Source organism: Triturus cristatus, chromosome 2_2 (genome assembly GCF_964204655.1).
Source record: "Triturus cristatus chromosome 2_2, aTriCri1.1, whole genome shotgun sequence".
Classification (NCBI taxonomy): Eukaryota; Metazoa; Chordata; class Amphibia; order Caudata; family Salamandridae; genus Triturus; species Triturus cristatus.
The window spans coordinates 354743674-354761765 of record NC_140582.1 but is presented as its reverse complement, the minus strand read 5'-3'; the positions used below and the strand labels follow the sequence as shown (position 1 = coordinate 354761765).

General features: G+C 47.1%; 1 protein-coding gene across 2 annotated transcripts in view; it reads left to right on the top strand.

Annotated features, from left to right (window-relative positions):
- The first annotated feature begins 2296 nt into the window (after positions 1–2296).
- Positions 2297–18092, top strand: part of LOC146862267 (TRAF-interacting protein with FHA domain-containing protein A-like) — a 32952-nt gene continuing 17156 nt past the window's right edge. Inside the window, exon 1 of one of the 2 annotated variants that reach the window (XM_085641426.1) lies at positions 2297–2485. Coding sequence is in view for 1 of the 2 variants with exons in the window: in XM_085641425.1 (XP_085497551.1) it covers positions 3157–3163 (7 nt within the window). In the remaining variant the exon portion in view is untranslated. Of the gene's footprint in view, positions 3164–18092 lie in introns of both variants that reach the window. The other variant, XM_085641425.1, reaches the window with a different exon arrangement.

Here is an 18092-nt window from a genome sequence, read left to right as displayed (position 1 = left end):
GCCCTAATGATTCCTCGTGTCGATGTCCCAGCATCGAACCAGCGTAGTATGGTTCCAAATCCAAAAGCGTCTCTACTTCCGGAGGCCAGAGGCCCAGTAGTTATCCAGTGCTTAATTTGTTAAAAAATAAGTGCCACGGCCCTCGTCAGGAGGCCACAGTAGCTTACACCACCCATTGCCCCTGCCATCGCTGCCAATGGCAGAACCAACACAACTACTAACCATTACACTCATACAAGTATGGCAAATCAGAATATTCCAAGGTCCCAAAGCTATGAAAAAAATAACTTGGGTCAAACAGCTGCTACTGTGCTCATCTCCAAATTGCACAAACAGTGCTTCCATGGTGCAGACTGATATAAGTGACAATTAAATGCCGGTGCTGAGCCCCGGGAACCGCCGGCACAAATTAAGCACTGGTTATACCCACATTGGCCTTTGAAGATGCAATCATTTCAAAAGGCCACCTTTGAAATGCACAGGCCCTCTCTAAATTGTGTCCTGTCTGCCATCCTACCCCAGGAGGTTTGATCACTATCTTTAGCGGGGCCAAGACTCTGCCCCTTGGAATGCAGGTGCCAATTCTACCCCCACATACCATCCCAGAAGGCCTCTCAGAGTCAGAGGCCTTCAGTTTCCCAGGACCCCTAGTTTATGACCTTCTATCAGGAATGCACAGATGTGGCTGCACCCCTAGCACCCTGTAGTGAATTAGGAGACAGGCCGACAGGCACACAGAGCCACGAGCATCAAAATGCCCATTTTCCCAGAGTGACATTCCCATCACTGTAATGTTGAACTCACTCCTTCTACCGGAGAGGATTTGACTATTACGAACTAATCAATACCAAACACTTTACTGCTACTATTCTGCCCGTAGGAAATAATGCTCGCTAGCCTTTCCCCACACCCTCTTATGCTAATCCAATGCGAGAAGTAGACCGAACACACCACCCAGGGCCAATCACGACCCTTGCAGGTAACGCGTACATGAACATGCCCAACCTCTTCCCGACACTGCACCCTGTCACCAGGGAGAACTCCGATATAGCAAGAGACATGCAGAACCTTGCCACGTAGCTTTTTAAATGCTGATCCGAGTAACAGTAACCCGTACTCACAGGCCCCACCAGGGCAAACCTCTGGCACATTCAATGAGCTACTTCCGTGGATGGCACAACCAGTGCGGCAGGCCCACGGAGGCGCATTTGAGATACATACCCCTGGTATAGGTCTTAGCCTTTGACATGGGACTTACAGCTAACTCGAATCGGCCAAACATGTATACACCAATTGCCGGTATATATATGACGAGCACAGCGCCTTGGTACTGCACAGCAGTGTCAAACGCATTCAAAGTCCTACGGCAATCATCCAGAGAAGCAGAAAACCGGGAAGGAGAAAATCAAAAGGTCAAGGGAAAGCATCCTAGAAAGGGCCATTTCCAACACATTCAATTTGGATAACTGAGTAATTTATTTTGGAAACTTGTCTCTCTAAAGGAGGCAAAAGCAACCAGTCAAGATTTACTCCGGGAACTGGAAGGGATTGAAAATCAAATAGAGAATGACAGAGTAATCATGTTCGATAAGCTCAACATCCAGCCTAGTTATATCATATAAAATGGCCTGATTCAGAGGAGTGGGTTATTGAATGAAACCCCCAAAATGAAATTCATTCTTTGAATCATAGCTTACCCATTCACTAATAAACATCTTCTGATGTCTCCACGTGGTGTATAAAGTGTTTCCACAAGAGCAGTGACTCAACCTTTACAAAGTGTCAACATGCGCACAATTTCTCTGTGTGCAAAGTTTATCCACGTGCGTAATGTGCCTAAAGTTTCTCCCCACATGGATAGCGCCCTGGAAAGTGATGATGGAAAGCTGGCCACCCTATTGCAGCCTCTAAGGTGCTGTGAATGAGTGAGATGTGAGATGTATGTAATACACTCACTTACCCACGCAACCATACCATCATTGCACTAACACTTTGACTTATGAAAGGGCCAGACCTATTGACTTTGCTAATGCATTATTTACATCTCACTCATTCTTATCTAAATATCTCAATCCTATCTGGTCCACTTTGTTGGCCTGTCGCCATCTCGTCAGTGCGTTTCTCAAGCTGAGAAAGAGCGGTTAACGAAATAAAAACGGAAGCGCCCTCCGGACGAACAAATTTAACTCTTCGCTTCAGGCGTTACCATGCAGTCCTGCGACTGATGCAACAGTGTGTATTTGAAACCGAAACTGCTGCTTGCAAGGCCGAAACTAGGGTGGGGAATGGGAGGGGAGGGAGCCCTTCTGAAGGATCCTCAGTCAGGCTATACAGTGCAGCAGTAGGAGGAGCCGGGGAAGGGCATAGAATGTGTCTGGGAGGAGCTGTTCTGAGAGTCACTGCGGACCCTACACAGACACCAGCCAGATATATCCTGCGGCGGAGGCAGACCGGCAACAGACGAACCAGAGGGGCACGAGGCGAGGTAAGAGCGTGGTGCTACCTCACGGCAGGACTCTGTGGCATGTCTCGACGGGGGTGGTGGCTTCGTTAAACTCACCCCCGTGAAGCCGCGTTGCCTTCTGGGAGCAGTGCTTCTAGTACACTCAGCCTCACGTGAAGCCACCCTATACGGGAGGTGTCTGCTTGGGCATTTCCCGGAATGACGACACCAGTCTTGGGGTACTGGGGAAGGTGTATGGCGTTAGCCATACATAGCTATACTGAGATGGGGGGAGGCTGTGCGGGGAATTCCAAATCTGACGACACTGAGTCCCAGAGCTGACGGCTGTCAGAGCAGGGGGTACTGAGGAGGGTGTATACTATAGCGTTATCCATACATAGCTATACCTATACTGTAATGAGATGCGGGTGGGGGAGGGAGAGAGCTTGTGCGGGGAATTCCAAATCTGATGACACCCTGAGGAGCCCCAGAGCTAACGGCTTGCCGGGGCAGGCTGCTCACTCGGGCTCTGTTGATCTAACTGTCCAGACTCGCCACAGAGGCAGCCAGACTGGAAGCGGGTCAGATAGTGCAGCTGGAATATCTGCAGACGTTATCAGCCGGCTGTCGCGCTCCTCAAACAGAAGATTCAAGATTAGCCCTTTCTTCTGACTGAAAGCCATTCTGTTATACGCACAGGTCCTGTGTCAAAAATGCCGGGTGAGTCACTTTCCCTCGAAATCAGTAGGTGCGTTAGATGGTTGTAAGTTCCCTAGAGATGTTTGAAAAGATGACTGAAATGAACCTGTCAATTATGGGCCAGTTTATCCCTGAGTGAGTGGCACTCGTCGAATGCCATTGTAAATAGTTGTGGACGTTTTGCATTGTACTTGCTATCTAACCCCTTATGCCAGCGGACAGGATACCAGAAGGTGATACTTTTGGGAGGTGGGTAGTAGTGCACATAGGGTTTCAAGACCAAGCGTACCCGGTATCAAAGGCTGACGAGGAAGGTCACACTGTATAAAAAGGCAATTTGACATTTATTGGTCTTCAGATAAGCCCACAATAATGTTTACAGGCATACCTACCCTGGTCATAAAAGCAAAGTTGAATTGTACTTGCAACATTGTGATAAGATAAGACGCATACAGTGTAGAGAATAAACAAATGTTTACATTCTTCTCTATACCAACACCTTCTCGTGTATAATAGAGGAGTTGGGCTTATCTCAGAAAAATACACTTTGTAGGTCATAGTTTCCTAACCTCAGGTTGATCAGTGGTGTGCTACTACCAGCTAGATACATCCGTGACCTCTCTTTGGAGTGAAAAGGGGTGTCTTATTTTTTTCTGCTTCGGTTTTAGAACTGTATATTTTCTGGCACGGTGTTGGATATATCTGGGTGTAGCTGGTTAATGTTCAAAGAGGATACCATGACATTAAGGAGGTGGCTAGGCCGATCACATAGGATAGCCAATAAATAGAGGAGAGTCGGATGATTCTTATCAATACATTTTTGCAACCACATCTGACCCACATTCTCCCTCGTCCCCACGCTCCAACCTAAAACACATTGTTGTATTTTATTATCTCCAAGATCAATTGGGTGCCATCTTTGAAGATCTCAGGGCTTTCCTGGGCCCACTGTTGACCAACCACACACTTAGTCAATGGCACCCTTAACTTTGACCTAAAAAAAAATACCTCTCTAACTTTTGAGGGATAAAGAGTTGAATGGTGGTGATGGCCACTATGTGTGGTTCTAAGAGATGACCAATGACCGCATGATTGACCTCTATGTAGTAAACAAGCTAGTATTACAAAATAAATTAGTGCAAAATGAGATGCCGCCTATAAATACACCTGTGTTTCAGCCTCTTCACACCCGGTGTGCCTGATGGTGCTGTCTTACATTAGGAACAGACTGTATTATAGCCCCACCTTTTTTTCTATTTATAATGCCGGTTTTCCTTACCTTTCCATACCTCAGTATCCCATGTGTGTCTGCTGTACGGCGTTCCCTTGGTTTGTCGCTGCCTCCTCACCCTTTCTTTCTTTCTCCGATTAGTCTTCCCATTCCGATATCCTTTTCTCCTCACAGAGTAGGGAACCACAGTCTCACACTATCTTAATCTGTAATCACTGGGGCACAACAGCCAACCATGATTGTATTGCCCTTTTTAGCGTGGAGCCTGCGAGAGCATGCGTCTTGCTTACGAGACACTTTTGTTAACAATAAGAGTTTGGAGCCTGCTAGTTGCATACCATTTGTTGGCTTGCGTGGTACTCTTCTTTATAGCCCCGTAAGTCATCAAGCCAGGCCTAACACAATTTCCGTTCCTCTCTGTGAAGCAGTGACCAAGCACTGATTGAGACAACTTAATCGGTGCCCGTCCACTGCTCCGGATGTGTTTGATGAACTGTTTTGTTCTATTTAACTTTTAGTGCCCTGCAACCAGAAGGCGTGTGACTGGCAAAAACGTACCCAGTAGGACAAACAACATAACAAAGATTTGTTTTCTGTAGTTAACTTTCTTTTATTTTGTCAAGTCTTATTTTCTCACTTTGCACTCATATTTTCTTTTGTTTTTGCTTATGGGTGCTGTTCTCAAAAGATGTGAATTATTTTACTGCAAAGCAAACTTGTTTCATTCTTGTGTGTAAGTTCTAAAATGATGCTTTAACACATAATTGTCCAGTACACTCCAATCCATCCCACTCCAATCCATCCCACACCAATTTGCCCACTCAATCCAATCCACCCCACTCCAAACCACTCAAACAAACCCAATCCACCACACTCCAATCCTCCCAACTCACGCCTCTCCAATCTACCCTACTCTAATCTGATCCACTCCAATTTACCCCAGTCCAAAACATTCTGTCCCACTCCAATCCAAAAACTTCTGCACCATTCCAATCCAAAACATTCTGCACCACTCCAATCTAAAACAATCTGCCCGCACCAATCTAAAACAATCTGACCCACTCCAATCTTCTGCACTCCAATATGCCCCACTCCAATCCAAAGTAATCTGCTCCAATGCAAAATAATCTGCCTCACTCCAGTTCAAAACAACCTGGCCACTACAATCTAAAATAGTCTGCCCCACTCCAGTCTGTCCCACTCCAATCTAAAACAGTCTGCCCCACTCCAGTCTGTCCCACGCCAATACAAAACAATCTGCCCCCTCCAATCCGCCCCACTCGACTCTGCCCCACTCCACAACAATCTGCCCCACTCCAATGTGCCTACTTGTATGTGCCCCACTCAAATCCGCCCCAATCCAAAACAATCTCCGCACTGCATTCCGCCCCACTCAAATTATCTGGCCCACTCCCATCTGGCTCACCCCAATCCAAACAAATCTGCCCCACTTCATTGTGCCTACTCGTATCCGCCCCACACCAAGCTGTCCCTTTCCAATCCAAAACAATCTGCCCCAATCCAAAACAATCTGCTCACTCCAGTCCCCCCCACTTCAACAATCTGTCCCACTCCCGTCTGCCCCACTCAATCCAAAACAATCTGCCCCTCTCCAGTCTGACTCACTTCAATCCAAAACAGTCTGCCTCTCTCCATTCCAAAATAATCTGCACCACTCAATTCAAAACGATCTGCCCGACTCCTATCCAAAACAATCTGCCCAACCCCAATCGGCCCACTTCAATACACAACAATCTGCTCCACTCAAATCCAAAACAATCTGCTCTACTCCAATCCACACACTCCAGTCCACCACAATACACCCACTCCAATCCCCAATCCACCCCACTCCAGTCGAATCCCCCACTGCAAACCACCACATCCCAATCCAATCCACCCACTCCCTCCCTAGTCCACCCCACCCCAATGCAATCCAAAACAATCGGCCCCAATCAATACAAAACAATCTTGCCCACTCCAATGCAAAACAATCTGCACCACTCCAATGAAAAACCATCTGCCGCACTCCATTCCAAAATAATCTGCCTCAATCCAAAACAATCCGCCCTAATCCAATCCGCCCCACTCATCCCGATTCACCCCACTCCAATCCACTCCACACCAATCAAGCCCAATCCAATCTACCTCACTCAACCAATCAATCATTCAGGATATATAATGCGCGGAAAGTCACCTGTGAGGGTCTCAAAGCACTGGAGTTGCTAGCTGCGAAAAACGAGGCAAAAGCTGGAGGAAGCACTCAGGAAAACAGAGGAGAGAAGGAGAGAACAGAAAAAAAACAAGGCAGAAGCAGGAGCAAGCGCTTCAAAATATGGGCAGAGTAAGGGTAAATCAGTAATAAAAAAACTAGGCTAAAGCAGGAGAAAGCAATCAGAGAAACGGGAGGACAGGACGGAGGAAATATTGAAAAATGAGGCAAAAGCAGGAGAAAGTAACCAAAGAATGGGGGGGCGGAGGCAGTAAACGAAACAAGAGTAGGAGAATGCACTCTGAAAAATTGATGGAAAGGAAGGAGAAGCAGGAGAAAGCACCCGAAAGAGGGGGAAGGAAGGAGAGAGCATTGATAAATGAAGCAAAAACAGATAGAGCACTCAGAAAAAAGAGGGACAGAAGTAAAAACAGGGAAAACAAGGGAAAAGGAGGAGAAAGCAGAAAAACTGGGAGGAAGCAGAGCGGTGCAGCAGCACGTGAGAGTTGGGCCTGAGGCCTCCAATCCACCCCACTCACTCCCCAATCCACTCCAATCCAAAACAATCCACCCGACCAATCCAGTCCACCCCACTACCTCAGTCCACCTCAACCAACTCCATCCTATTCCACCCCACTTCTCTCTGTGCCACTCCAATCTATGATACTCTCTGCCACTGAACTCTACTCCCCTCTACGACACTCAACTCCACTCTACGCCACCAAATCCAGTCTACGACTCTCTACTCTCCACCTCTTCACTCTAGAGCACTCCACTCTACTAACTCTTTGCCATGCCGAACAGGAGCCACACTGGTGTACAACATGGCAAAAACACATTGCCAAAGCCAATAGCTCTTGTATCGGCGAGACCTATTGGCTTTGCGAATGCGTGTTGTTTCAAAGGGGTTTAAAATATCACCTGGTTTTCTTAAATTTTTGTCATAAATAAGTTATAGCCACATTATCTTAGTAACAATGTTGGAAAGCATGCAGACAATGCTTAGTTCGCAAAAAAATCTGACAACGCATTAGACAGAGAATCACACATACTTCAAACCCAGTACATGTATGTCTTGCAGCAGTTTACCATGGCATTGGAATCAGAACCTTCCACCTACGTATACTGCACGCAAATATCCAACACAAGAGGTCAGGAAGTATGCCACGGCAACACCCAACACATCATGCCATATAGTTGCTCAAAACTCACCCCCCCCACACATCCCACTGCAATTCATTCCCCCCACTCCCTCCCCAGTCCACCCCAATCTAATCCACCCCACTCCAATCCAAAACAATCTGCACTTTCGTCAAAGTTACTGTACCACATGACATCTCTCACTGCCTTTATGCTGCAGGCGATCTTACACAGAGTTATCATGTGCATTCATTACCACACTGATACATCGTATAGTGGCTTATCTCCTCATTATTTACTGTACTATTCACTTTGAGAAGCCACACGTAAATAAAATCCGCTGTAGACAACATCATACAGTCATTCATTCTTGACACCGCACGCACACACCAACAGCAGTAACTTGGCCGTCCACAACACAAACAACACATTATCACTGAATTCAAGGACACCATGTTATATATCCAAAGTTGGAGAGATCTTAATCATCTCAAACTGAACCCTGGAAAGACGGAGATAGTACTCACTGGGGACAGCCATAAGCACTGGGGCCCCCATTATTGGCCCTCAGAGCTTGGCTCTCCTCCCGCTCCGTCCATGTCGGCCAAAGCTTTAGGAGTATCTCTGGATAGCGATCTCTCTCTGAAAACTCAGGTTGGAGCTGTGGTGTCCAAGTGCTTCTTTTAAATGCGTAAGATTAGGAAAATACATTGTTTCCTCAGCCATGACGCTTTGAATCAGGCCATGATATCTACGGTCCTATCCCACCTGGACTATTCCAATTCTGTATACCCAGGCATGCCACACTACTTGCTTAAGCGCCTACAGATGGTCCAGAACCAGGCAGCACGATTGATATATCGTCAACCTAAGTGGCATACAGCTACCCCCCTATTGAGGAAACTACATTGACTTCCAATATTACAGCGCTGTGCTTTCAAAACAGGGTGCCTCATTTTCAAATCCTTGCACGGCACCAGTCCTGAGTTTATCAATAACTTGATACTCAGGCACACTCCCATACGCAATTTACGGTCTGCTCACCTTTCACTTCTTTCTGTCCCGGGTTTCAAACGGGTACGCCAGGGAGGCTGCAGATTCGCTACTCTCACCCCCAAACTATGGAATTCTTTTCCGCTAGAAATCCGATCCTGCACAGACCTTTTTCAGTTTAGGAAATCCCTAAAAATATGGCTATTTACACAGGGTTAGCTTCTGTCTCTTATGACAGCCTTCTGAGCCTCAGCGCCATGAAGCCAATCGGCGTACGTGCGCTCTATAAATTCCTATTAACATTTTGCACATCTCTGACATCCAACACTGCACAGACAGTCCATATGCCCTGCAGTACCACCCTCACACTCAGGGACGGCTGGTGTTAAGGGGCGTCACCCTGCAACTCTGGGGGAGTAACAAAAGAGTGATAAGAAACAGAGTCGCTAGCAATAAATTGGGCTTGCTGCTCCGTGACAAAGATGTGTAAATCTGTGTGGTTTTTTTTTGGTTTTTTTTTAAGGGATGGGTTGGATGGCCCTACGCATGTGTTAGCTGGGCGAAGTTTTCCTCGACATGGATGCGTAAGTCAGGGCAGTGACGACACACTAGTGGGCGCAGTGTGCGTTACTGCCAGTAATAGTTTGTGCCAGTGCAGTCCAGTCACCAGGCCCCACGGATATTAAGTAGGCGAGTGAGTCTTTTGTGCAGTTTTCATCATTCGGAATTTGTGTGCATTTATTTTGTGTGCGTTTTGGTGTTTCTTACTTTCAGAATAACCCACCGAAGCATGTCTTGTTGTCTGTGAGTGTTGACATCCTTATTTGCTGATCTCCAGCACACGTGGCACGCCTGGCAGGCGGCCACTCATGTAGGCCTCTCAGAGCACCTAATTCTTATTTAAATTATTCGCTGCAAGGCTGACAGTAGAGTCAAGGGAGCAGCTGGGTCCTGTGGGGTGTATGAGCTTTTCTCTGTGTGTAGCGTGTAAAATGTGCTGTGCCCCAAGTTGCGAGTGCACACAGAGCCATGTCTCTGTAAAGTGAATATAATGCGCTGTGCCTTGCCCCTGAGATATGTGCACATATCTCACGGTGCTTGCTAAAGGCGGCCGGCCCGGTTTGGGGTATTAAGAGCAGGGCTTGGAATGCATCAAGTGGGTTTCATTTTAAGGAGTGGGTAATGATGGACATAGTGCACAGACATAACTCATGTGCTGAGGAAATGCACATACAAAATAAATCATGTCGTATTGATACAAAACATGGCAAGACTTAGAATTAATTTACAAATGTAATCTGTTTTAAAAATGAAGTCTAATGCTGCCTCAGCATCACAATTAGGGGTGGGCGGAATTTGCGTAATTCACTTTCGCAAATTATCGCAAAAATGTTAAAAATCTCCGCAAACGCGGAAATATCGCGAAGATGCGGAAGTTTTTTTCCCGCCCGTTCGCGGTATTTTCTGCATGGTCGCGGCTCGCCAACTTACCCATGTGGTTGCTCGCGGGCGCGGCCATCTTGTTTTCAGTTGTCTCGCGGTGCGCGAGAAGAAAGACTTGATCGCGCGGCAAATGACGTCACTGCGGGCGCGAACTGTCGCGAGACAGCGCAAATGGCTACCAACAATCCAACATCTCATGGAGAACGCGACCAGATAGGGAAAACTTGTCGGCGAACGCGGGGATTCAGGTAAGGCGATCGCGCGCACGCGAGAATGTATTATTTTACAGCGCGAGCAAGAAACAAATTATCGCTAAGCTGCGGAATGCGGAAATTTTGACATTTTCTCGCTTTCTGCGGAACGCGAAAATGTCAAAATACCGCAATTTCCGCGACCGGAACGGAATTTTAGCCCAGGCCTAATCATAATAACATAAAAACACACGAATGTATCCTAGAAGTTAACATTTTAAGAAAATGTTTATTTACACTACCCACTCATAGTACGTACAGTCTGCAAAGTGCAATAAGCAGATTGCTGTGAGTGGGGAGAGGAGCGTAATGCAGTCAGCTGAGCAGTACACAGTTTACCTTCACATTCTGAAGCATGGGCTTCTAGCCTGTGGCCCCTTGACGGTCCTTCTGTGTTACCTTGCACTGCTGCTGAGCCTCAGAAAATCCCACAAACACTTCACTCCTGCTTACATCTGTCTGTCGCCACTGGAAAGAAACAGTGCACCAGTAGATAGATAAACTGGCCGGCTGATGGAGACCGCCCTGTGAAATCTAGTCTGTGATTTAATTATTTTATGTACGGCCCAATGCAGATTACGAACGGTTCTGTAATTCGCTTTGCGTATCCTCACATATCACAGCTCAGTAGATAAAGCGGCAGATATCGAAGATGTGGAAGGCACTGAGTGCACCCCTCCATTCGTGCCCTGCTCGGCTCACAGGGCAACACATTCTTGGCACTTATATTTTTTTTGCGCTATACCGGAGACTGAAAGCGGGCCAGTGACCGGCAAGATTCACAATCACAGTGTAGAATAACTCAAGTCGAGACGTCAGTTTTCATGGCGACCGCTGCCAAAGGCCACTCGTGTTGCAGATGTACTGGCCGCAACTCGATCCTTTCTAGTGCTTGTTATTAGCACTCCAATACCTTCGAGTTGAGTTTGTGCTATATCAAGTGCTTTAAATGGGGGAAAATAGTGCAGGTACTCATTTAAATGTGACGAGTGGGCAGGGCTGGGGGGCGGGGCTTAGAGGAAGACATGCCGATACTTCTTGACTTCTATACTACTTGCAGCACATACCAAAAACACATGAAAAATGTCTTTCAATAAACGAAGGTTGTTTACTCATTACACAACGAAAGTCAAACGCAGTGATATTTTAACATTTCCTTGTTTTGTAATATTTGCAACAGCAATACTGTTAATTGCTGTTGCTTGGCACAATACTATATTTTCTCGAGCGACACAGAAAGAAACAAGCAGACGTGCACACGCAAGCATTCCACACATTTCCTTTAATATACCTTCCAAGGGTGTCTCTATTCTCTCCCCCTTTCTCTCGTATTTCTCTCACACAAAAACAATCACAGGCAAGCAGACACACAAAAGAATCAGGTGGGATTAAAGCCATTTGAACCTGGTTATCTCCCACGGCTTTCTTAATAGCGCTGTCACCAGGCTGCCTCGATTTCTGTTTGCAACACAGCATGATGGTGAACACCCCGATGGTATGCAAATGAGCCCAAGCAGAATAGTTCAGCAGGGGCTCGGTCAAGTCTACAGAAGTGCCTTGGCTGTCAGAGACAGGCCGCCAGCACCAGCGTTTCATGAGTACGGGTACTCTCCTCGGCAGTAGAGAAGTGCCGGTACTCAGAGTGATAAAACTAAGAAGTGCCGGTACTCAGTACCTGTGAGTACCGGCCCATTTAAAGCACTGGCTATATCAAACTGCAACCACGCGTGTCCTGGTCTATTAGCACAGACACGGCCAGCATCCACGTATCGAGGCACACAATGTGCCTGTCTGACACCATTTCTCCCACAAGGAGGGCGAAGATAAATCATTTAACTATCCGACCTATTAAGTCTGTTATGCACTTTTATTTTCAGTAGGACCGATGAAGTGCCATTAAACTAGGCAACGCTATATTGAAATGCGCAGACCGAAGTCCGGGATGTGCAAATATCTAAGCGCTAGGCCTCAGGGACAATGAACAGCACTATACAAAATAACAACAAAAAGGTAGACTCGGGTTTGGAAAATAAGAGCAAGAGTGGTGGGTGAAGGTTATGATCCTTGGCACAACTTCAGGCATGTTTTAGGCATATATTCTGGAATAATAGGGACAATGTAAAAAAATACTTGTCATTGGACTCCCAGAATGGGGCCCTGCTGCTGTTGACTCTTTCATGCATCGCCTCCACTTCTCACTCGGTGCTAGTTTTTGGGCACACCACCTTCGCCAAGGTGGTAAGGGCTGCAGTTTGAAACATCAGTGGCTTAAGGGCATCTTTTGCAGAGCTCCTTAAGTTCCCAGCAATTCTCAGGGGATTAAAATCGTGCCAAGAAAAGGCTGGTGATTAATGTATCTACAGGAGAGATAGGAGGTTTTTTTACTTGCAGTTTTGGCTCATCCAAAAGTGGGAAACAGGGTTAATGTGCCTCCTGCAAAGCCGCAACATGTAACATGGTGAGGATGTAGCATAATGGCCAGAGTTGCTGACTTTGCAGCTGGTGAACCAGGTTTCAGTCTTTGTATCAGCTCAACATCCTGTGATTGTGGGCAAATCACTTTATCTCCCCGTGCCTACAAAAAATGAATGTGGAATGTAACTTGTGTAGTTCCTATAAATCTATATAGGATCTGTGCATTTAGACAATATAAACCAAGGGATTGGTGTCCAGACTGATTCCAGACACCCCCAAAGTATATGTTAGTCTGTAGACCACCTAGCTGACAGTGCCACTATGACCTCCTCTTACCAAGGAGCGAATAGTTTCTGGCAACTATCGTACATGACAACCCTGACCCCTCAGGGATCGTGGAAACAGTTCAGTACTTTTCTCTTAGTCACTCGTGCTCACTCTGTCTCAGAGAGATATACAGAATAAACGGTGGGGACGTTTTCAATAAGTATTTATAGAACCAGCGTCATTCTAGTATAAAATACGTGTGCTGCAACAATCATTAGACATAAACGTATGTATATGGTTATGAGCCCCAACAGAGTAAAGAACATGTAGAATTCTACCATAGTGGTAAAACAATGAATATATGCAGGCATATAGATACAGAACAATAAAATGCGTACTCCTACGATGCAACCCCTAACTAGATGTACCTAAGTGTACCTAGCATGTATGTATGTGTATAGCCAAGAATCCTCTTAGGATAGAGCCAATCCAATTACCTGATGTGGGAGGGTGAAGGACCCCGTCTTGGTCTCGAGATGGACACCCAGCAAAGGATGTCAGACCACTGCGTGCTGGAATGTCTGCGTGCAGGGACCTCCGCGTCAGCATTGAAGTATATTCTCCTCTGGTTTGCCCAGCGAAAACGTGGTGCTTATATATCCAAATGGCCTCCTCAGGGTTTCTACATAGATGTGTACTACGGGCATGTCGGCCAAGGCTGACAATATTAGTGACCCTCATACATAGGTATTATGCAGAAGACAGTAGTCCTGCTGTGCTCTTGTAAAGTGCTCCAATACCTACGGGTCGAGTTTGTGCTACATAAAATTGCAAAAAAAAAGTTCAGGTCACGTAACTGTATTTTATGTGGATAGCTGTGTAGGTTACTGCTTTTGTCACAGAGATTCTTTTTGGCTAATCTTAAAACTTCAAAGATGAAATGCATTGGATGGATCTGTCTTTTGTCATCTAATTTTTTACAGTATTTGCTATGTACAGTGTTACCACCGGTCTGGGCCTGGATGACTTGATATAGTAAGGAGGCAGAGATGTGCTATAGGTAGGAAACACTTAGGGTCCCTGTTTCCGTTGGTTGGATGTGCTTGTCTCGGGCTCATTTTACAGGCAAACCAGTTTTAGGCTTGGGGACATTTTTGACCCGTTTCTAATATTTTCTTCACACTTGTTCATTAAAATGCTATATTTGGATCCCCCTTTTTTAAAAAACAACAACAATTAACAGTAAATTTGTGCTGTAAAATCCTCCATTTGAATCCATTTTTATCAAAATTTCCTTCCTTGCTGGGAGAGACCCCCAGTACCCTATTCTTGCATTTTGGGCCTGCTTGTTTTGCTTGCACATTCATTATATTGGGGCATAACATTTCTGCCCACCACTTAAAAAAATCGAATCAGCCACTGCTCACACTGCCTCTAGCCACTGGGGAACAGGCAAATTAGCAACCTAAGAAATCAGCCTTGCATAAAACATTCCAGTCACATTTTTCATGCTGCAAAATCATACATTCCCCTAACAATGACCGAGAACATTTCACACCCATGCAAAATGACCATAGAAACCCTTTCACTAGTGAATCCAGTGTCCAACCTTACACCACACAATTTATGCTATGAAGTTTTAGACGTACCAGTACGCAATACACAAAACATGTATTGCAACCATGGACTGCCAATAAGATCACAAGGCCATAGAAATGCCAAAAACGCTGCACTACTCTGCAGTATATAAATGTTAATGTCATCAGACCCCAGCAACAAACAAAACCAAGATATAATGAATAAATATTGCTTTGTGTGTGTAGGGCTAGGTACTGGGGTCTCTGGAGCTTCAAAAGGGGACCTTCCACCAATTTGGAAATTACATTATCTGATGACTAGATCAGTCAATCAATATATATTATTCAGTCTTCAAACTTCAACCCAGTATATAATGCACCAGGCAAGCTGAATTGTTTCTCAGCATCAGTGATGTGCCGTTACCTTCTGACGCAACAGCAGCCACTGACCCCATGAGAAGGAAATGCTGATGTACCCATGTCCCTGTTAGAATTCGAAACTCTGGGCTTAGGCAGGGGGAAGACTAACCTTACGCTGGCTGTGGAATCTATTAGATGAGTGTAAGTTGGTGGGGGGCGCTACGGGGTATGGTGTGGTAGGGGAGACTCACAGTGATGGGGCCTACGTGAAGGGGGAGCAAATAACGGACACGACCACTCTGGATTGGGATCCGTGCCATCAGCCACGAGCACTGATGTTACTGTTTATTTATACTCCCTGGTCCCTGCCCAGCCCAGGGAGTTGCGGTGGCAACATTTTATTACAGGAGCAGGGTGGCTCACTACATCCCATCCCACCAACGGGTGGCCCAATGATGTACTGAAAACTTAATCAAACAAATAACTGTATGTGCTGACTGTTCAATCCCCTACACCTTCATCAAAGTCATTTCAGCACAAGAAATCCTTCAGCCGTGTACTGGGCTGTGGATTGTCTCTCAGCCGGTAGGGGTGTCCTCCTCGGATACTGGCACCCTCTGTTAGCTCACTGTTTGCTCCTGAGGGCAGTTCTGCCTCTGGAACTCCTTCTTCGTCACCCTGGGGATCTTCCATTTCAGACGGCCGGGTGTCCCCGTTCACCGGGGGTACACTCCCTTCCTGGCGAGCCTCAGTTTCCTCACCCCGGACTGGTCCCGGGCCCACTACTTTCTTGAACCAAGAAGTGTTTCTCGCTAATTGATGTCTCCCTTTTCTTGCTGTGATCATGGACCCTTGAACACGTATCACCTCCCAGGGGTCCTTCACAAAGGGAGTGAGGAACTTCGAGCCTAGGTGTCTGTTCTTGACGATCACCTGGTCCCCTCTGCGAATATAGCTATTCCTGACCTTCCGCTTCTGGCTCGCTTTGTCATTGGTCTGCTGTTGCTTGAACTGTGTTCGATCGCTGTCCATAACAGAAGGTTCCCACCCTGGACTGGTAGGCACGACATCTCTCACATCCCTCCGCATTAGCAGATCACTAGGAGCACATCCCGTCGTGGAATGAGTGGTTTGGCGATAGGCACGTAAGAACCTCTGTAGGAACCCTTCGAGGTCTCCCTCCTGGTCTACACCAATCCGCAGGGCTTTGTTCACGGTTCTCATGAACCTCTCAATATCGCCGTTGGCCCGGGGCCACTAAGGCGTTATTTTGCGATGACGGACGTTGTGTAGGTTCAGGTACTCGCAGAACTCTTGTCCCTGGAAAGGTGATCCGTTGTCAGTGCGCACCTCCTCGGGCGTTCCTAGCAGAGTGAAGGTTTTGTCCAGAATCTGTCCCAGGACCTCAAAAGCCATTGAGGGTACCACTTCCACCACTGGAAACTTGGTTTAGCTGTCCATCAGGACAACCGTGTGCCTCCCGTCCTGGAATTTCCCAAAGTCCATGCTAATGTTTTCCCAGGGCTTAGTGCTGGGTGCTTCGGTGATTATGGGAAGAGTTGGAAGTTCCGCTCCCTTTATCAGGCATGCATGGCAGCCCCTCACTTTGTCTTCTACCATCCGATCAACACCAGGGAACCACACCTTGGATCTAATGCGGGCCTTGTTCTTCTCAATCCCTTGATGTCCTTGATGGGCAAGGTCCACAGTCCTATTTCAGAGCTGTGACGGTATCACCAGACGTGCACCCAGGAGTATCACCCCTTGGCAACCTTCACTCAGCTCCTCTCGACAACTCCACAGTCTGAGCCCTGCTTCCCGTTCCTCGTCTGTCAACCCGCTGGACCGTTGAAGGAATGTCTTCCACTGATGGTTGTGCAAGGTATCCTTGACCGCCTTGAGGCAAACGTCTTCGTTGGTAGCCTGTACGATTTCCTCCATCGACAGTGCCCTGGGACACGCTGCATCCACAATATGCTTTACAAACGATTCCAACCCTTCGTCAATCTCGGACGGAGCCACTTGCTGACTTGCCATTGGGTGTCTGGACAGATAATCGGCTGGGTTATTCACTCCTGGGCGGTAGATGACGTCAAAGTTATAGTGTTGGATTTTGACGGCCCACCTCTCAATCCTGGGCGGCCCACTCCTGGCCGTGCTACTGAATAGTGGTATGAGTGGATTGTGATCGGTAACCACGGTGAATTTGTGACCACACAGGTAGATATCGAAATGTTTGCAGGCCCACCTGATAGCCAGCGCCTCCCTTTCAATTTGGGCATACCGTGTTTCCACAGGAGTAAGCGCACGGCTGGCATAAGCAATGGGTACCCACTCTTCACCGTCATCCTGTTGCAGCAACACCGCTCCCAGTCCCACCGGGCTGGCATCGACCACCAACTCCGTCGGGTGTCCTGGCTTGAAGTAAGCCACGGTCGCCCCCATCAGCAGCGCTTCTTTGATGTCGGTGAACGCCTTCGCCTCCGCACTGGACCATCGCCATTTGACATCCTTTTTTGTAAGAATTCTGAGCGGCTCCGACAGTGTGGCCAGATGTGGTATAAATCTCCCACAGTAGTTCACCATTCCTAGAAAACTCCTCACCTCGGATTGGTTCTGGGGCACCGCCGCCGCCCGTATGGCTTCCACCTTTGCCAGATCCACCTGCAGTTCTCGAGCCGAGAATCGGTATCCAAAGAACTCTACTTCATTTGTGTAGAACTCGCACTTTCCTTTAAGTGGAGTCAAACCCTGTTCCACGAGCTGTTGCATTGTCGCCTGGAGTCTCACATGATGTTCCTCAAGAGAGTTGGAGAAGATAAGGACATCGTCACTGACATTGATGACACCCACCAACCCAGAAAGTGCTTCCCTGATCGCATCCTGGAACACCTCAGCCGCTGAAGACACCCCAGAGCTGAGGCGCTTGAACCTCCGGAGCCCCACGTGTGTGGAGAAAGTGGTTTTGTAGCGGCTGTTCTCCTCCAGCATTAGTCGGTGATAGCCAAAGTTTAAGACAACTTTGGAAAACCACTTGGCTCCATTGATATCTGCAACAATCTCA